Source organism: Tachypleus tridentatus, chromosome 11 (assembly GCF_004210375.1).
Source record: "Tachypleus tridentatus isolate NWPU-2018 chromosome 11, ASM421037v1, whole genome shotgun sequence".
In the NCBI taxonomy this organism is placed as follows: domain Eukaryota; kingdom Metazoa; phylum Arthropoda; class Merostomata; order Xiphosura; family Limulidae; genus Tachypleus; species Tachypleus tridentatus.
Window position 1 is genome coordinate 35,285,484 of NC_134835.1, and position 22,539 is coordinate 35,308,022.

Below are 22,539 nucleotides of genomic sequence, written 5' to 3' on the forward strand. Positions count from 1 at the left end.
TGGGTTTGTGAACATTCGGTTTCCCTATCTCTAATCTCGTGATTAATAATTTATTCCAATTAACGATCTACAACTTCATTTTCGTGTAAATTCCTTTTATATATATTACTCAATTTGCTTAAAGAATTTCCTAACTGTTGAACTCAAACAGACCTCTACATCTAACAGTGTTACGTAGGCCTAATAACAAGTCAATGTTCTGGAATGTCAATACATGCACGTAACCAAACTCTTTTAAAACTTCATATTCATGAGGAGCAGGTTTCTCTCTTTGTTCGTGTTCGTTACCGCTTATTTTCTCTTTTCCAACAACAACACAACTGTTGCTTGATCTCCAAAAAGGCTTAAGTATACTTTTTCGAAATTAGATATTATCTTTATTTGTTTGTGTTAGAGCAAAGTCACTTTGTACCGTCTATTGTGTTCACAGCAACCAATCGAATCCTACATTTTAGCGTCGTAAGCCCATAAACTTATTGCTATTCAGTCGGGGGAACTACGTATTATTTGATTAGGAAATTTTCAGGATTTTTTACTATTACTATTGCGAATATTTTCAGAGTTATTTACAATCAGTATTGCAAATTTTACAGGAGTGCTTACTTATTATCTGATTAGGCAGTTAGTTAGGTATCACCATTAGATTCCATCTAGGCACAGAGGGCCGCAATCGCTTGCGGATTCTTCAACAAGTATTTGAGTAGGTTGTTAGCCCACTGCACCGAGCCGTCCCTAATTTAGCAGTGTAAGACTAGAGGGAAGGCAGCTAGTCATCACCACCAACTCTTGGGCTACTCTTTTACCAACGAATAGTGGGATTGACGGTCACATTATAACGCCCCCACGGCTGGGAGGGCAAGCATGTTTGGCGCGACGCGAGCACGAACCCGCGATCCTCGGATTACGAGTCGCACGCCTTACGCGCTTGGCCATGCCAGGCCCATTATGTGATTACTTACTTATTATTATTTGATTATTTACTTATTATTGTTTGATTACTTACTCTTTATTATTTGATTATTTACTTATTATCGTTGGATTACTTAATTATTATTGTTTGATTATTTACTTATTATTGTTTGATTACTTACTTATTATTGTTTGATTATTTACTTATTGTTGTTTAATTATTTATTTATTATTGTATGATTATTTACTTATTATTGTTTGATTATTTACTTATTGTTGTTTAATTATTTATTTATTATTGTTTAATTATTTACTTATTGTTGTTTAATTATTTATTTATTATTGTTTAATTATTTACTTATAATTGTTTAATTATTTACTTATTATTGTTTAATTACTTACTTATTATTGTTTAATTACTTACTTATTATTGTTTGATTATTTACTTATTGTTGTTTAATTATTTATTTATTATTGTTTAATTATTTACTTATAATTGTTTAATTATTTACTTATTGTTTGATTATTTACTTATTACTGTTTGATTACTTACTTATTATTGTTTAATTATTTACTTATTATTGTTTGATTATTTACTTATTATTGTTTGATTATTTACTTATTGTTGTTTAATTATTTATTTATTATTGTTTAATTATTTACTTATAATTGTTAGATTACTTACTTATTATTGTTTGATTATTTACTTATTAATGTTTGATTACTTACTTAATATTGTTTGATTATTTACTTATTATTGTTTGATTACTTACTTATTATTGTTTAATTATTTACTTATTATTGTATGATTATTTACTTATTATTGTTTGATTATTTACTTATTGTTGTTTAATTATTTATTTATTATTGTTTAATTATTTACTTATAATTGTTAGATTACTTACTTATTATTGTTTGATTATTTACTTATTATTGTTTGATTACTTACTTATTATTGTTTGATTATTTACTTATTGTTGTTTAATTATTTATTTATTATTGTTTAATTATTTACTTATTATTGTTAGATTACTTACTTATTGTTTGATTGCTTACTTATTACTGTTTGATTACTTACTTATTATTGTTTAATTATTTACTTATTATTGTTGGATTACTTACTTATTATTGTTTGATTATTTACTTTTCATAAGTACATTAGAAAGGCTCCGGCATGGCCAGGTGGTTAGGACACTCGATTCGTAATATTAAGGTCGCAAATTCAAATCCCTCCAAACATGCTCGTCATTTTAGCCGTTGGGGCGTTATAATATCACGGTCAATCTCACTATTTATTGGTAAAAGAGTAGCCCAGAAGATGACAGTGGGTGGTGATGACTGGCTTACACTGTTAAATTATGGACGGCTAGCGCAGATAGCCCTCGTGTAGCTTTGCGCAAAATTAAAAAACAACAACAAAAACTTATTGTTATTTGATTATTTAGTCGTTGTTGTACCACCCCAATGGCACAGTAGTATGTCTGTGGACTCCCACTGCTACAAATAGGGTTTTGATAGCCGTAATGGACAGATCACCGTTAGGGTTGTGTAGCTTTGTTCTTAATAACTCATTGTTATTTGATTACTTACTTATTACTGTTTGATTATTTATTTATTATTATTTACTTACTTACTTGTTATGTGATATAATGATAGTGGAGTTTCTATAATAGACTTGTTTAGCTTTAATACATGTATGCCGTTCATAGGAAATCAATGGTAGTAATGTACACTATTTCATTACATTAATTTATATGTTCTTGGAATTACTGTTATATTTCTCACCCGTTGAAGCTGTGGTTGTCTGGCCCGATCCAGAAATAATAAGACCAGCTTGTTGGCTCTCTAGTTCTTCAACTGAAAATAAGTAATAACATTTGATCCCAACACAGATTAATATTATTTTGTTAATAAACTTACCCTTATTTAGATTTGTAAATAACACATTGTAAATAAAAACTATATTTTGCCAGTTTAATGTAATTCACACCGTAACAATCGTTGTTTGTATAATTTAATAATTTCGCCGAAATTGCAAAGTAATACTCTAGACTGTTGTCTGTTGGTTAATTAGTAGATACTAAAATGACATCACATAAGAAGTGCTTAACATTGCAATTTGTCCTGACATCAGCAGAGTGTGCGCATTCCATGAATCACGAGAATAATTATGCATTCTGTGAACTACAACACAGCAAGACATGCGAAGCTGAAAATCAAAAAAATATAAATATTTGTTGATCTTAACTTTAGGTTTATTTACTCTTGAAACAGATATCCTGGGAAAATAAATGTAATATCAACAGCGTCTCGATTATTTCTGGACATTTCGTATTCTAGCTAGCCTGTTTTGTCCTGGACATGGCAGATATAGTATGGTTGACATATTTTTACTCGTTCTTCTTGTAAGTTTTTAAAATTAACTAAAAATAATCATTTCCCATGGTGGCTCAGTGGTACTAATCTTGACGGCTTATAACGCTGAAGTTTGTAGTTCGATCTATGTGGTTAGAACAGTATAGATAAACCACTGTGCAGCTTTGTGCTTAATGGCAAGGAACATAATTTCCCAAAGTTGCTAATAACTTGTAATCTTTTTATTAAAATAAGGACACTGCATATGCAAAAAAAGCGTATAATTTACTTTGACTGTACTCGCGTTACGTTTGTACAGTTTTATAAACATTTGGACTCTATCAACGTCTGTTTTTTTTTTTTCTTAACTTGAAATCAGACTTTAAACAATCCAAGTATAAATGTTTAATATGACTGTTAGTTTTAATTTCTTTATTTCAAAAGATCTTCAAAGGAACAGCGGTAAATCTTCGGATTTACAACGTTAAAATCAGAAGTTCGTTTTCCTTCGGGGGACGCAGCAAATAGTCCAAAATGGCTTTACTATAACAACACACACTCACATCCTTGTTTCAAATTTCGCACATAATTGCTTCGTACGTGTAGCAGTCCCTAATTATGAACTAATATAGTAGTGTAATAGTTGCTAGTAAGCAGCACCCACTGCCAAATTCTGGGATACTATTGTCTGATTGGGAAGAAGGATTGTATCATCATTCTCACAGTACTTGCACTGCTCCAAAGTGCGGAGCGCATTTTTGCGGCAACGGGTCACGAATCAAGAATCATGAGATTCACAGTTCTGGAATATTAAGTACTAGGCTACTCCTGCCCGTTAATATTTATACGAGTGAGTATCCGAGTGTTCGGTGTACAAACTCCTAAGGTTGTTAACCATACTCAAGGGTCCCCCGCTGGTACAGCTGTAAGTCTACGGATTTACAACGCTAAAATCAGAAGTTTGATTCCCCTCTGGTGGACTCAGCAGAAAGCTCGATGTGGCTCTGCTATAAGAAATACACACACACCAAAACTTAATTTCACACATTTAAGAGAGAGTTTGTTTGTTTTTTTGAATTTCGCACAAAGCTACTCGAGGGCTATCTGTGGTAGCCGTCCCTAATTTTGCAGTGTAAGACTAGAGGGAAGACAGCTAGTCATCACTACCTACCACCAACTCTTGAGCTATTCTTTTACCAACGAATAGTGGGATTGGCCGTTACATTATAACGCCCCCATGACTGAAAGGGCGAGCATGTTTGGCGCGACGGGGATGCGAACCCGCGACCCTCGGATTACGAGTCGCACGCCTTAACGCGCTTGGCCATACCGGGCCTTTAAGAGAGAGAGAGGGGGTCATGTGGGTCGTTAGGTATATATAAAAAAGCGGTCTCACCCCTTAATATATTCGGCTCTGGATTATACATATCTTTATCAAACTGAACGAAATAAAATTACGAACCTACAACAAATAATATATATTATAACTTCAGCTTGGAAAAACACTTTCATATTCAATACTTCATTCAATATGTTTTATAAAGCCTGTCTCTTTAGAAATCTTATAACTTTTGTTTTATTATAAAAATGTCATTAGCACAATGAACAACAACAACACTAGCTCAGAGCATTGTACAAAACTTTCAATCCAAGCAAACCAAATCTTGAATGATGAACCGTGTGTCTAATAAGTGTAAATAGTTTTTACGTGCATCTCAACGTAATTGTTTGCAATCAAATATAACTTAATGGTTGTTGTTGTTTTTCAAAAATTAGAGTAGCCTCCCTTATGATCTGTGCTTTATCCATGAAAACAATTCGATCTTAATTCTGTTTTTTAACTTGGCCCTCAATAACTAATGTCCTGATGGGTCATTATCCGACCGATGCTAGCGGCCTCATATGCCACGTATTTCCGCGATAGATGATGTACAACATAATTGCCACATGACAAGTGCCAGGAACACAGGTTCTGAATAACTCACAGTAATCATATACCGAACAAAGCAAGGGGAAGGGGGGAAGCACGTGAACATACACCAACGATTAACGCATGTGAATGATGACCAATCCGTATTTGTGGGCTCGAGAACTGTCTTTATGGACAGCATTTCCAGACAAGTAATGAGTTTAAAGCGACTGTGTACAAATGGAGTTGTAACATAACACATTACATTTGACCAGACTAGTATAATGAAATTCAAGGAACCATGCAGGGAATGAATGATAAATGGGTAGTATGTTGAGAGTATCTTTCTGGTTTTCCACGTTATCAACGACGTTAACTTATTGGTTGTACTCTGGTGATTACATGAAAAAAAAAAAAAATCCCGTCTATCCCACTCTATATGTCTTTTGGTATATTATTATGAGATAATGTTAGCTATTACGTACAGCGTTTTTGGTTTGAAATAATGGTAATTATTATGTTTATCACTTAATCCTATATTATCACCAGCCCCTCCTCCCCCCCCTCCAATATAGCGGTAACTCTACAGATTTACAACATTAAAATCAATGGTTCGATTCCCCTGAGTGGGCTCAGTAGATAACCCGATGTGGCTTTCCTGTAACACACATATTATCACCATTAACTTCCTTTGTTTTGCTTTTTACGACAAAATTGTCAAGTGAAAGACAGTTTTAAATTTTTAGCTCAACAGTTAATGTTTTTTGTCTCTCTCTCTTCAGAATGAAAGCACATCTTAATGGCAAATAAAACGTTTTATACAACTGTAGCGAATATAAAATAAAAACTATTATGCGAAACGGAACTATTAATTTTGCTTTCCTCTCACATTACACGCTGATCGCTGTCTCATCTTAACACTTAGTTTTCGCTTGTTTTGTGCAGCTTAGGCCTAGTGCTGTTTATTCAACATCACGCTATCGCTTCTGAGATCAAGAGAACTGCAAGTTACGTCGCAAGGTACTTCTCTCTCTTTTTACTCAGAAAATTACCAAGTAACCTTCATTTTAATTTTAGTTCCCATCCAACTGTTCTGCGGCCATATTTGACTGCGCGTGTTACACTGATTAGAATCCGAAGTCAACAGTCGCATCTATTTAACATTCTCTAGACACACCTCGAGTTATTTGGCGGTCTGCCACACGTGAGGTCTTTCCTGGTGGCCGACTTACTTCTTCTCTGCATCCGCAAAAACAATAAAATCTTCACATCGTGTTTAGTTAGTTCTTTTGGTATAAGAGATTTGAATCTCCATTCGACTTAAATCTAATCAAATGGCTTATCAGAATGAAGAAATTTTCAAAACTGGAGAAAACTGTTGTTGATAGCATGGAACATCGCATTTTTTTTCATTTCGTCAAAGATGTATGGATATTTAAAAAATAAAGTTTTTTAGGACTTCTGGAAAAAAAATTCTATAATCTTGGAAGGGCCACGCCTTCTGTAGAGCTCTTATCCCAACGAGCCTGGGTCCTGGCCCCTAAGAATATGATGATAGAACATTAGGAAACGTGTGATCTGAGGTCATTGTAGACTTATGCGGTCAATTAAAAAAAAAAAAACAAGAACAAAAAACAGATGGGCAGGTAAAATTTCAGAACGAGAAACGTCAATGGAAACACTCGCTTCGCTGGCGAAACAGCAGAGTCTGTTCGTAAAACTAAATCCAAACTTTACGTTCACAGAAAAACGAAGAAACATAATTATATTGTCCATATTTTTTGTTTATCAGTTCTAGTTCTATAAAAATTGTGAATGCTAGAGACTTATAATCTGCACCCTACTGTGTGACTCATAACGTAAAAGTTTAGGATAAATCTACGTTAAATTTCTATGTAGCTTTGTGCTTATAAATACTCAAACGCACTTGGCAACATGGTACCATATGTACGTTTATACAAATATGGAAGATGCAGGTCAAAACAAAACTATTATCAACAGAGTCATGAAATTTTGGTTATAGATTTGAAGAATGAGGGGCATTTTGGGAATTATTGTTCTTCTTTTTAGCCGCGACATAACGGCTCATGAAGTGGCTCTGAGTTGTTGTTTTTTTCCAAGTACAAACCTGTAGGCCCGGCAAGACCAAGTGGGTTGAGGCGTTCTACTCGTAATCTGAGGGTCGTGGGTTCGAATCCCTGTCGCACCAAACATGTTAGCCCTTTCAGCCGTGGGGGCATTATAATGTGCGGTTAGTCCGACTATTCCTTGGTAAAAGGGTAGCTCAAAAGTTGGCGGTGGGTGGTGATGACTAGCTGCCTTCCCTATAGCGAGTCTAGTCTTACACTTCTAAATTAGGGACGGCTAGTGCAGATAGCCCTAGTGTAGTAGTGTAGCTTTGCGCGAAATTTAAAACAAGCAAATAAACTTAAACTTGACCATATAAATTTATTTGAAGTATTTAGAATAATGGAACTTTTTTTCTCAGAGATAATGTTTTTCCCGTGATAATTACTTTATTAACTATGCTAATAATAAATACATGTTTTCCAGGGATAAAGTCTTCCGCATGAATTTAAAGAACATCAACCGTACTCATTGCAAGGTAAGTTATTTGTTCTGTTTTAGTTTAAAACTGGTACATCACTTAACTGACACTTTGGTTTTAACGTATTTCTACACATTTGTAAAACTGCACACCTTATTGTAAAACCTTTATTTAGTGTGATTATTAACTGAATAACCGTAATAATTCATTCCATAAGTGATGGTCCGTTGATTTGCGTATTAGCAAGCGAAAACTGGAAATGAAAACAAAACAAAACATAATACTTGCTGCTAGGGGAAAAAAAGTTTTATGTTTTGTTTGTTTGTTTTTGAACTTCGCACAACGCTACTCGAGGGCTATCTGCGCTAGCCGTCCCTAATTTAGCAGTGTAAGACTAGAGGGAAGGCAGCTAGTCATCACCACTCACCGCCAACTCTTGGGCTACTCTTTTACCAACGAATAGTGGGATTGATCGTCACACAATAACGCCCCCACTGTTGAAAGGGCGAGTATATTTGGTGCGGCCGAGATTCGAACCCGCGACCCTCGGATTATGAGTCGAACGCCTTAACGCGCATGGCCATGCCGGGCCTCGGATTACGAGTCACACGCCTTAACCCACCTGGCCGTGCCGGGCCATCTGCGGACTTGTTCTGCCAAAAACCGAGTTTCGATACCCGTGGTAGGCAGAGCACAGAGAGCCCTTTGTGTAGTTTTGTGCTTAATATCACATAACAATATATAGGTAAACTTGCGATATTTCACTATTCATATTATTCATGTATACATATGAAAAATAAGTCAGATATTTGTGCACGATGCATATTTTAGTATTTTTTAGCCACGGCATAATGGCTCATAGAACGACTCTTAATTTTTTTTTATCAAGTACAATTTTTTAGCTCATAGCTCCGTCATCTCTTGAACGATTTGAGAGTTAATTACCGTTTTTAACTAAAAACCACATGAGATTTATAATTAAAAGCAAGAGGGAATTCTCAGCATCCGCGGCAGTTGAAATTCTTTTGGGCAGGAATAAAGTATATTGACCTGTGAGATCTTTGGCGTGATAATATCTGAAGTCGTTCAAGATAAGACGAAGATATGAGCTGAAATTTGTACTTTGAAAACAATAACAAAAGAACTCAGAGTCTTTGTAGAAGATGCTATACCGTGATGGAAAAACAAATTGGATATTCGTGTACGTTACAAAGTTTAGTATTATTTTAAATTCACTGTCCTTCTTTCCTTAACGATGGATGAGTGGTAAGTGGGCTTAAAACGCTAAAATTTGGAGTTAAAGTTAAACAAAACATATTATAATTGTCTGAGCTTTGCATTTATGCTTTAGGTTCACACTCTACGAGGGCTGTTCAAAAAATACACGGACTGTTTGAATTGTGCAGCTCCAGTTGGTTCCAGGGGAATCCGCTTGATGTCGCTAGGTTTGCACAAATCAGCTGATTACGACGCCATTTCCCGATTGCAAATATCTTCATTTGTGTATTAGCTACGCGGTTTTAAGTGAAATGCGATTTTTTCGTTTGGCGGATTTCACAATGAATGACCTGAAGGAGCAACGACTTGCTCAGAAATTTTGTGTTAAACTTGGAAAATCTGCGACTGAAACTTTTATTATGCTTACACGGCTTACGGTAATGTTGCTATGAAGCGTACGGCATATTTCAAGTGGCATGAGCGTTTTAAGGATGGTCGACAGTCCATTGAAGATGATGAGCGTCCTGGAAGTCCTTTCACGTCAACTGACGACCTATACGTCGACAAAATCAACACCCTGGTGCGGGCAAATCGACGTCTGACTGTCAGGGAGCTTGTTGAAGAGTGTGGGATATCAGTTGGATCTTGTTACGAGATTTTGACCGAAAAATTGAAGATGCACCTCGTTGCTGCGAAATTCAGCCCTCAGAACTCGTGAGTTTTTGGCCAAACACTCGATCACTGTTCTTCACCCCCCCCCCTACTCACCTGACCTTGCTCCTTGCGATTTTTTCTTCTTCCCCAAACTCAAAAGACCCTTGAAATGAAGAAGATTTGAGACGATTCCCGAGATTAAGGCAAATGCGACGAAGAAGCTGGAGGACATTACAAAAGAAGCGTACCAGGACTGTTTCAACAAGTGGAAACACCGTTGGGATAAGTGTGTGCGTTGGGGAGGAGAGTACTTTGAAGGAGTCACAGACCTGTAACTTTTAAATAAAGTACCTTTTGTTTTATGACGTCAGTCCGCGTATTTTTTGAACAGACCTCGTAGTATTCAAGACTATCTTTTATGTTTTTGTAGGTTAGCTAGAAACCAGCCACTCAAAAGTTCGGTTTGTTGTTTTCATAATTACAAGAATATGGTAACATCTCTATACTATTGTAACTCCTATTATTTGATCTCTGATTAATTTTTTTTTTCACATGATTGTTTTTTGTTTTGGAATTTCGCACAAAGCTACTCGAGGGCTATCTGTGCTCGCCGTCCCTAATTTAGCAGTGTAAGACTAGAGGGAAGGCAGCTAGTCATCACCATCCACTGCCAACTCTTGGGCTACTCTTTTACCAACGAATAGTGGAATTGACCGTCACATTATAACGCCCCCACGGCTGAAAGGGCGAGCATGTTTGGCGCGACCGGGATGCGAACACGCGACCCTTAGATTACGAGTCGCACGCCTTAACACGCTTGGCCATGCCGGGCCATTTTTTTTTCACATGATAAACATGGAAATGAAATTGACAGTGAAACGTTACGTACATAAATTCGTGAGGTGAATAGAAAAGCTTTGTTGGAATGTTTGCGGCACTGAAAACGAAGCTACATGAATTATAATTTATCTCTCGCTTTACCTTCAAAGAAAAAATTATTACTGGCACTGTAAGATATTTAGGTGAAGGTGGAAGTTTTCTCGATAAGGCGGGCTGTACTCGCTGTGAAGAACGAGCAGAAATTGAGTTATCTTTTCTCCCCCCCCCCAGTGAGACATCTAATTGCAGCTAATTGACAAAGTAGCGAGTAATTTCTAACTTTACGTTCGAACCGTTAATCCCTTAGGAAAAAACGATTATTTCAAAGATGGATCGGAGTTACGAACTACAAAATAATTCTTCTCTTTGCCATCTTCTTCACCATATTTCTATCATGCACTCAAAAAGAAATTCGTTCCCACGAGAAAAGAGAAGTATTATGAGGACACAGAGACACATACGTATATATATAATCCACAAGTGACAGGTTAATTTTCTGCAATGTTTTTACTTACGTCTGCATTACAATATTTTGTAATTTTTTTTACTTACGTCTGCATTACGATATTTTGTATTTTTTTACTTACGTCTGCATTACGATATTTTGTATTTTTTTACTTACGTCTGCATTACGATATTTTGTAATTTTTTTACTTACGTCTGCATTACGATATTTTGTAATTTTTTACTTACGTTTGCATTACAATATTTTGTATTTTTTTTACTTACGTCTGCATTACGATATTTTGTAATTTTTTACTTACGTCTGCATTACGATATTTTGTAATTTTTTACTTACGTCTGCATTACGATATTTTGTAATTTTTTACTTACGTCTGCATTACGATATTTTGTAACTTTTTTACTTACGTTTGCATTACGATATTTTGTAATTTTTTACTTACGTCTGCATTACGATATTTTGTAATATCACAATTACTGTAATTATTGTTTTCTAGAAAGTAATGTATAAAAATTACAAACTATGGTTTACATTATTTTATAGATAAAAAATTACATGGTCTAATAAGTATCGGTGAAATGCTCTTTGTTTAATAAAGGTCGTTAACTGAAGCGGAAACCACTTATCTTGCCCTCCAGTGGCACAGCGGTATGTCTCTAGACTTGTATTGCTAGAAACCGGATTTCGATACCCGTGGTGGGCAGAACACGGCCCAGCGTGTTGCTTTGTGTTTAACTAAATACAAAATGTGTTTTTCGTTTCTTCTAATTATTTCTTTTTACTTTTGAATTTTATGATGTTTTATATACGTGTAGTTGCTATTCAAGTTATGTTTTAGGGGATTCATATTGATTCGGTATACTCACATAAGATTTCATTTTACTGCCAAGTAAACCCAATATATTTCACTTTCAAATATGAAATAAGAAGATAGGAACAACGAGACACAAATGATATCTTTAATTAATGCTAAAAATGAAATCAGAATATCACGTGGCGATGTCAAAACTGTAGTTCGTGTGTAACGTGGTGACGGTGTAGCTTCAGCTGCTAATTTCAAACTGCACTAAATATAAATTATAGTTTTGGTGTCCGGCAATGGTATGGAAATAATAAATTACCGAATTACACTGTATATTGACCCCGTTAGTCAAAAACACGAAAAATTGGTAGTTTAATAAATGTAAAGATGAGCTAAAACATTACTGTAAAAAACTGTTCACCTAACAAATACTGAAAGTGATCGAATGCGTTACTGCAAAACTGTTATTGAAGGTGACTGAAAGAATTATTAGAAAACTGTTAAGCTAACAATTATTACAGAAAAGCGAAAAGTGTTAACACGAAAGAAAAATAAATAAATACTGTAAACATGCGATAACATAACAAATAATAAAACAATACTGTAAACAGTGATGGTGAGACAAAACAATACTGTAAACAGTGAAGATGAGACAAAACAATACTGTAACAATGTAAGCAGTGAAGGTGAGAAAAACAATACTGTAATAAAATGTAAACACTGAAGGTGAGATAAAACAATACAATAATAATGTAAACAGTGAAGGTGAGATAAAACAATACTGTAATATGTAAACAGTGAAGATGAGATGAAACAATAATGTAAACAGTGAAGATGTGATGAAACAATACTGTAATCATGTAAACAGTGAAGGTGAGATAAAACAATACTGTAATCATGTAAACAGTGAAGGTAAGATAAAACAATACTGTAATCATGTAAACAGTGAAGGTGAGATAAAACAATACTGTAATAATGTAAACAGTGAAGGTGAGATAAAACAATACTGTAATAATGTAAACAGTGAAGGTGAGATAAAACAATACTGTAATAATGAAAACAGTGAAGGTGTGATGAAACAATACTGTAATCATGTAAACAGTGAAGGTGAGATAAAACAATACTGTAATAATGTAAACAGTGAAGGTGAGATACAACAATACTGTAATAATGTAAACAGTGAAGGTGAGATAAAACAATACTGTAATCATGTAAACCCTGAAGGTGAGATAAAACAATACTGTAATAATGTAAACAGTGAAGATGAGATGAAACAATAATGTAAACAGTGAAGGTGTGATGAAACAATACTGTAATCATGTAAACAGTGAAGGTGAGATAAAACAATACTGTAATAATGTAAACAGTGAAGGTGAGATAAAACAATAATGTAAACAGTGAAGATGAGATAAAACAATAATGTAAACAGTGAAGGTGTGATAAAACAATACTGTAATAATGTAAACAGTGAAGATGAGATGAAACAATAATGTAAACAGTGAAGGTGTGATAAAACAATACTGTAATAATGTAAACAGTGAGGATGAGATGAAACAATACTGTAATCATGTAAACCCTGAAAGTGAGATAAAACAATACTGTAATAATGTAAACAGTGAAGATGAGATGAAACAATAATGTAAACAGTGAAGGTGTGATGAAACAATACTGTAATAATGTAAACAGTGAAAGTGAGATAAAACAATACTGTAATAATGTAAACAGTGAAGATGAGATGAAACAATAATGTAAACAGTGAAGATGAGATGAAACAATAATGTAAACAGTGAAGGTGAGATAAAACAATACTGTAATCATGTAAACCCTGAAAGTGAGATAAAACAATACTGTAATAATGTAAACAGTGAAGATGAGATGAAACAATAATGTAAACAGTGAAGGTGTGATGAAACAATACTGTAATAATGTAAACAGTGAAAGTGAGATAAAACAATACTGTAATAATGTAAACAGTGAAGATGAGATGAAACAATAATGTAAACAGTGAAGGTGAGATAAAACAATACTGTAATCATGTAAACCCTGAAAGTGAGATAAAACAATACTGTAATAATGTAAACAGTGAAGATGAGATGAAACAATAATGTAAACAGTGAAGGTGTGATGAAACAATACTGTAATAATGTAAACAGTGAAGGTGAGATAAAACAATACTGTAATCATGTAAACAGTGAAGATGAGATAAAACAATAATGTAAACAGTGAAGGTGTGATGAAACAATACTGTAATCATGTAAACCCTGAAAGTGAGATAAAACAACACTGTAATAATGTAAACAGTGAAGATGAGATGAAACAATAATGTAAACAGTGAAGGTGTGATGAAACAATACTGTAATAAGTAAAAAAAGCCGCCAACATCCATTATATACTGAAGAAAAAATATAGCTTGCCAAATGGCGTGGGTGGGGTAGAATGTTCTTTAGTAAGAACATTTTTAACGGAGAAAGTTAACCTACAAGCCAGCATATATAGCAAAGCAGTGTTTCTATTGACTTTACCATTGACATTAAAAGTTTTAAAACGTATCCATTTTCATAACATGGTGCATTTTCTCTTGCTTCTGCTGTTTTATATTGCATTTTTCACAACAAAGGCAGAGGCAGTGTACAATGGATGGTTTGTCACGTTGTTAGGACTAATGGAACCTACCAAGATGGTACGGTAAAGGGTCTTTTGTCCCATCATGCCTCAGAGGTACATGTTTTATTCATACTGTCACCACGTCCATAAACTCAGCTCGAGTAATCAGACGGACTGGCTGATTTATGCGCATGCGTACACCTGGGGTATTGTGCACTTCTCGAATTAATGGTTTTTCACCATGTAAGCTTTCCTGTTTCTTACATGAACTTCCGCTGTATCGTCTAGCGTATCGAGGAAAGGCTCCACTCATTCTGGTTTTCAGGGTGGCGACCTGAATTATTCGGGGGTCTTGAAGTCTTTGTTAAGACAAAAGTCGTAATTGGAAAGTACAGATTTGGCTTTAAGAGTAGAACAGAGACCGTTGTAGTTTTCTCTATGGATATATTGTGTTCCCACAGCTTGTTCACGTATGAATTGTCTACTTATCCATCATCCTTGGTTGAAATAATTAAGAGGTAATGGGCACGTTGTGATTATTAAACTTTTTTTTTTCTAAACACGCATGATGGACGACAGTCTTTTCAGCCAAAGCCTAAATAAGTGTTATGGAAAAGAATTTTCAGTATATGAATGAAGATTAAATGAAAACGATACACTTCATAATACGGAAACCATGTGAACATTTAAAATAACCGTTTGTCGTTAGTACGTTCATTTAATAAGTATTGTTTAACGAAATTTTCAGACTTTAAATCGGAAAGTTCATGGCCCGAGTTTCGTTGCCACAAAAAAACGCACTTGCATATCTTGTAGCGGTAGGTGCATTATTAAAGTGATTGTCAAATCCTAGCTGACTTACCCCTGGTTCACCAGTTAAAATTAGGGACCGTTATTACATGAATAGGTGTTGTGGAGCTTTGCGCGAAAATTCTAATTAACAATCAACCAATAAACGAATCAAATCGCTACAGCAGTTAATTGTTTATGCGGAATAACTATTGGTCAAGTTTATATTTAAAATATTTTATGTTTTGAATTAATTCTTATCAAAATCAATATTAAGCAAAGTTTGTTTGGTTTGAATTTCGCTCAAAGCTACGGGAGGACTATCTGTGTTACCCTTTCTTAATTTAGTATTACGAATAATTAGGAGGACACAACACCGAACCGAATCGTGAATGTTTTAAGTATGATTAATTGGGAGAATACTACATCAAACCGGATCATGAATGTTATAAGTACGAGTAGTTGAGAAAATACTATATCAAACCGGATCATGAATGTTATAAGTATGAGTAGTTGGGAGAATACTATATCAAACCGGATCATGAATGTTATAAGTACGAGTAGTTGAGAAAATACTATATCAAACCGGATCATGAATGTTATAAGTATGAGTAGTTAGGAGAACACTATATCAAACCGGATCATGAATGTTATAAGTACGAGTAGTTGGGAGAATACTATATCAAACCGGATCATGAATGTTATAAGTACGAGTAGTTGGGAGAATACTATATCAAACCGGATCATGAATGTTATAAGTATGAGTAGTTGGGAGAATACTATATCAAACCGGATCATGAATGTTATAAGTATGAGTAGTTAGGAGAACACTATGTCAAACCGGATCATGAATGTTATAAGTATGAGCAGTTGGGAGAATACTATATCAAACCGGATTATGAATGTTATGAGTAGTTGGGGGAATACTATATCAAACCGGATCATGAATGTCATGAGTAACTGGGATAATACTATATCAAACCGGATCATGAATGTCATGAGTAACTGGGATAATACTATGTCATACCGGATCATGAATGTCATGAGTAACTGGGATAATGCTATGTCATACCGGATCATGAATGTTATAAATAATCGTTGAAATCATTCCTAAAATCAGATTGTAATATTTTGTTATAACTTTAGTATTTTATGTCACCAGTTGTTGCTGTTTGATGTCATTAGTATTAGAATATTTATTTCAACATTTAGTGGAATTCACTTTAAACAGGTGTGGAAACATAATATGCAGAACATTAATATTAATTAATTAATTAATATTAAGTTTTCCGCAAATTAATACTTTTCCTTCATTCACTGTTCAAATTGAATTGCTAAGCACTGCACTAGTGCAAAAATAATGAAACTCAATACTGGCTTTTACTTAATACAGAAGCAACGTTCCAGTTGAACATTAGTGAAAGTTTATTCCGACGTTCAACTAACGTGGGGGGTTGGAAAACAAACTATCCATGACACGCATGAGCAAATCTTAAAACGTACTTTAAGGAGAGAGGCGTGTAGCAGTAAGAGCACGTGATAAATCAAGGGATGTCAATATTACAATGCCAAGAAGTTTAAAAGTGCTCGTAATTATTGGAGGTAAAATGCACGAGTCTTATGGAATTAGTACAACGTGGGTAGCCACGTAAAAGAAGATTAAGCCTCGTATCTCGCTAACTCGATACTTACCACCGCTTCTGTTTAGTTTTTCTAAATGAGGAATTCTGACAGTGACAGCTTCCAGCCGCTCTGCTGTAGATGTGTATTCCAAGTTGTTATTGTTGTTTTAAATTAAATCCGTTAATGTGACATAGATTCCACATTCGTTAAGCGTTGACACTGACCTATGTTCTTTTGCATTAATATTCTACTGTTCAGTTGCCTTGTGTATGAAGCATATTGTCTGCTCCCAGGTTATTATTTTGAAATTCTAATTGGAAAGTTAGGACTTGAGAAAGAAATACTCTTGTTATACGTAATTTTATTACTTAGAATCTTATCTGCTTTCCGGAAAAATATGGTGTAGAAACATAATTTTTAGATTTATCAAATAAATCGCTTTTGTTATTGTAGTAAACGGTATAATAGAAATTGATTAAGGTTTAAGTTAACATTAAAACATCGGTACTCATCGTACGAGTGTGTTTGTGTGTTCGCCATTTTTTATTCTTTCGATGCTAAAAGCAGTATTTAAAAAATTACAACGCCAATGAAAAGAGATGTTCATGCATTTCACACCAGGTGTGGCTCAGTGACTCAAGAGTAGAATGCAAAGATTACGTGGTTCGTGTCGTGTTGCTTGAGAAACATGCTTTGCTGGAGTAGATTCTGTATAAGAGTGACAGTCAAGTATTTCTGGATCAGCTCAACATGAGTACTGTTAACAAGTGTCTTCCCTCTCGTGTATAAGGAACAGCTGGTGTTGATCAGCTACCTTCCCTCTAGTGTATTAGGAACGGCTGGTAATGATTAGCTGTCTTTCCTCTAGTGTATAAGGAACGGCTTGTGTTGATTAACTACCTTCCCTCTAGTATATAAGGAACGGCTGGTAATGATTAGCTGCCTTCCCTCTAGTGTATAAGGAACGGCTTGTGTTGATTAACTACCTTCCCTCTAGTGTATTAGGAACGGCTGGTAATGATTAGCTGCCTTCCCTCTAGTGTATTAGGAACAGCTAGTATTGATCAGCTACCTTCCCTTTAGTGTATTAGGAACAGCTAGTATTGATTAACTACCTTCCCTCTAGTTATTAGGAACAGCTAGTATTGATTAACTACCTTCCCTCTAGTTATTAGGAACGGCTGGTAATGATTAGCTGCCTTCCCTCTAGTGTAAAAAGAACGGCTTGTGTTGATTAACTACCTTCCCTCTAGTGTATTAAAAACAGCTTGTGTTGATTAGCTACCTTCCCTCTAGTTATTAGGAACGGCTGGTAATGATTAGCTGCCTTCCCTCTAGTCTAAAAAGAACGGCTTGTGTTGATTAAGTACCTTCCCTCTAGTGTATTAGGAACAGCTTGTGTTGATTAGCTACCTTCCTTCTAGTGTATTAGGAACAGCTTGTGTTGATTAGCTACCTTCCTTCTAGTATATTAGGAACAGCTTGTGTTGATTAGCTACCTTCCCTCTAGTGTATTAGGAACAGCTTGTGTTGATTAGCTACCTTCCTTCTAGTGTATTAGGAACAGCTAGTATTGATTAGCTACCTTCCCTCTAGTGTATTAGGAACAGCTTGTGTTGATTAGCTACATCCCTTCTAGTGTATTAGGAACAGCTTGTGTTGATTAGCTACATCCCTTCTAGTGTATTAGGAACAGCTTGCGTTGATTAGCTACCTTCCTTCTAGTGTATTAGGAACATCTTGTGTTGATTAGCTACCTTCCTTCTAGTGTATTAGGAACAGCTAGTATTGATTAGCTACATCCCTTCTAGTGTATTAGGAACAGCTTGTGTTGATTAGCTACCTTCCTTCTAGTGTATTAGGAACAGCTTGTGTTGATTAGCTACCTTCCTTCTAGTGTATTAGGAACAGCTTGTGTTGATTAGCTACCTTCCTTCTAGTGTATTAGGAACAGCTAGTATTGATTAGCTACCTTCCTTCTAGTGTATTAGGAACAGCTTGTGTTGATTAGCTACCTTCCCTCTAGTGTATTAGGAACAGCTTGTGTTGATTAGCTACCTTCCTTCTAGTGTATTAGGAACAGCTAGTATTGATTAGCTACCTTCCTTCTAGTGTATTAGGAACAGCTTGTGTTGATTAAGTACCTTCCCTCTAGTGTATTAGGAACAGCTTGTGTTGATTAGCTACCTTCCTTCTAGTGTATTAGGAACAGCTTGTGTTGATTAGCTACCTTCCTTCTAGTATATTAGGAACAGCTTGTGTTGATTAGCTACCTTCCCTCTAGTGTATTAGGAACAGCTTGTGTTGATTAGCTACCTTCCTTCTAGTGTATTAGGAACAGCTAGTATTGATTAGCTACCTTCCCTCTAGTGTATTAGGAACAGCTTGTGTTGATTAGCTACATCCCTTCTAGTGTATTAGGAACAGCTTGTGTTGATTAGCTACATCCCTTCTAGTGCATCAGGAACGACTGGTGTTAACCAGCTGCTTTCCCTCTCGTGCACCAGGAACGGTTGGTGTTGATTAGCTACCTTCCCTCTAGTGTATTAGGAACGTAAACGTAAACATGACAGAACCAGGTAAAACTAATCGATCAAGAACAACGAGAATGTCTTCAAACGTTTCACAATTTGAGCATGAGAGCAACGGTTCAAGACCGTTCATTTCTATGTGAGATATTTCTGCAGCTTGGTGAGGAAGTATTAAACAGACAATCATTACTATGTGAGGTCTTTCTATAGCTTGGTGATGAAGTGTTAAACAGACAATCATTACTATGTGAGGTCTTTCTATAGCTTGGTGAGGAAGTGTTAAACAGACAATCATTACTATGTGAGGTATTTCTGTAGCTTGGTGAAGAAGTATTAAACAGACAATCATTACTATGTGAGGTATTTCTATAGCTTGGTACGGAAGTGTTAAACAGACAATCATTACTATGTGAAGTCTTTCTATAGCTTGGTGTGGAAGTGTTAAACAGACAATCATTACTATGTGAGGTATTTCTATAGCTTGGTACGGAAGTGTTAAATAGACAATCATTACTATCTGAGGTATTTCTATAGCTTGGTACGGAAGTGTTAAACAGACAATCATTACTATGTGAAGTATTTCTATAGCTTGGTGATGAAGTGTTAAACAGACAATCATTACTATGTGAGGTATTTCTATAGCTTGGTACGGAAGTGTTAAACAGACAATCATTACTATGTGAGGTATTTCTATAGCTTGGTACGGAAGTGTTAAATAGACAATCATTACTATGTGAGGTATTTCTATAGCTTGGTACGGAAGTGTTAAACAGACAATCATTACTATGTGAGGTCTTTCTATAGCTTGGTACGGAAGTGTTAAACAGACAGTCATTACTATGTCAGGTATTTCTATAGCTTGGTACGGAAGTGTTAAACAGACAATCATTACTATGTCAGGTATTTCTATAGCTTGGTACGGAAGTGTTAAACAGACAATCATTACTATGTGAGGTCTTTCTATAGCTTGGTACGGAAGTGTTAAACAGACAGTCATTACTATGTCAGGTATTTCTATAGCTTGGTGTGGAAGTGTTAAACAGACAATCATTACTATGTGAGGTATTTCTGTAGCTTGGTACGGAAGTGTTAAATAGACAATCATTACTATGTGAGGTATTTCTATAGCTTGGTACGGAAGTGTTAAACAGACAATCATTACTATGTGAGGTATTTCTATAGCTTGGTACGGAAGTGTTAAACAGACAATCATTACCATGTGAGGTCTTTCTATAGCTTGGTACGGAAGTGTTAAACAGACAATCATTACTATGTGAGGTCTTTCTATAGGTGGGTGAGGAAGTGTTAAACAGACAATCATTACTGTGTGAGTTCTTTCTATAGCTTGGTACGGAAGTGTTAAACAGACGATCATTACTATGTGAGGTCTTTCTATAGCTTGGTGATGAAGTGTTAAACAGACAATCATTGCTATGTGAGGTCTTTCTATAGCTTGGTGATGAAGTGTTAAACAGACAATCATTACTATGTGAGGTCTTTCTATAGCTTGGTGAGGAAGTGTTAAACAGACAATCATTACTATGTGAGGTATTTCTATAGCTTGGTACGGAAGTGTTAAATAGACAATCATTACTATGTGAGGTATTTCTATAGCTTGGTGATGAAGTGTTAAACAGACAATCATTACTATGTGAGGTCTTTCTATAGCTTGGTACGGAAGTGTTAAACAGACAGTCATTACTATGTGAGGTCTTTCTATAGCTTGGTGATGAAGTGTTAAACAGACAATCATTGCTATGTGAGGTCTTTCTATAGCTTGGTGATGAAGTGTTAAACAGACAATCATTACCATGTGAAGTCTTTCTATAGCTTGGTGAGGAAGTGTTAAACAGACAATCATTACTATGTGAGGTATTTCTATAGCTTGGTACGGAAGTGTTAAATAGACAATCATTACTATGTGAGGTATTTCTATAGCTTGGTACGGAAGTGTTAAACAGACAATCATTACTATGTGAGGTCTTTCTATAGCTTGGTACGGAAGTGTTAAACAGACAGTCATTACTATGTCAGGTATTTCTATAGCTTGGTACGGAAGTGTTAAACAGACAATCCAAAATCCAAATATTCATTCGAGTCTCTCTTCATCATTAATTTTCTTATTTTGAGGACTCGTATAAAACGTGATGTCGATGATTAGCCCACATTTTGAAGATCACTTGACTCTTTTAACATTTAAGCTGTATCCTCTTAACATTTGAAGACATGAATTTTTCAAGATCACTAAAGCTCCATATTTCTCCTATCACGTCTTCCTTCAATATATGTTCGAATCGTAATCCGAGGGTCGCGGGTTCGAATCCCGGTCGCGCCAAACATGCTCGCCCTTTCAACCGTGGGGGCGTTATAATGTGACGGTCAATCCCACTATTTGTTGGTAAAAGAGTAACTCAAGAGTTGGCGGTGTGTGGCGATGACTAGCTGCCTTCCCTCTAGTCTTACACTGCTAAATTAGAAACGGCTAGCGCAGGTAGACCTCGAGTAGCTTTGCGCGAAATTCAAAACAAACAAACAAACAATCCTTGAATATAAACTTTGTTTGACAATGTACTGTTAAATTATTTTTAAAGAATCATTGATAATGAAGCCACTTCTATGTGAATCTGTCCACCGCTCTCTTGACTGATGTTTCGACAGCAGAAAGTATAGCCGAGAGCCAGATCCACTGGACTTGATGTAACTAACTCGAAAAAATTGTGTAGCCTAGCTTAATGGATGATGAAAATCTGTTTACATTGGAAGCCATTTCAGAATATACCATTCTGAAGTCGTTTTACATTGTTCGCGTATTTAACAGTCCACTTCTTGGCTGGCTCATCACATCCTAACTCTTCCTGTCTAGAGTTGACAGAAATTAATCCCCCCCTCTTAAATGTCTCGTCGCTATTCACTGGTGTTTAACGAGCCGTGTCGGGCTCCTTCATTCAACTTTCCATGTGTCTAGTCTTCAAGATACGGTTTTGTAGGCTGCTTTAAAAAGCAAACACAGACTTTGACTTCGGCAGTGTATATATATATACTAACTGAAGGTACTTGTTAAAGAAGCAAAAATTATATAAAGAACAACGTTAGACAATGTTCCCTTCCATCTTTCTCATGATATTAAATCCCTAATGACTTTGTTAAACGCTAATTGTAAGCTCTACTTTTTTAGAAGTTAATAATTGACTGGTTTAAGTTATTAAGTATTTGTTTATTTAAATTCAAAGCCTACAGTCTTTAAAAAGATGGAAA

At 35.4% G+C, this 22,539-nt stretch overlaps 1 protein-coding gene across 5 annotated transcripts in view; it reads left to right on the forward strand.

Annotated features, from left to right (window-relative positions):
* LOC143231916 (semaphorin-2A-like) overlaps positions 1–22,539 on the forward strand; it is a 165,348-nt gene that overhangs the window by 85,430 nt on the left and 57,379 nt on the right. For all 5 annotated transcript variants that reach the window (XM_076466747.1, XM_076466751.1, XM_076466748.1 and 2 more), the window contains one exon: positions 7,727–7,778. In XM_076466747.1, the coding sequence (XP_076322862.1) occupies positions 7,727–7,778 (52 nt within the window). The remainder of the gene's footprint in view (positions 1–7,726; positions 7,779–22,539) is intronic.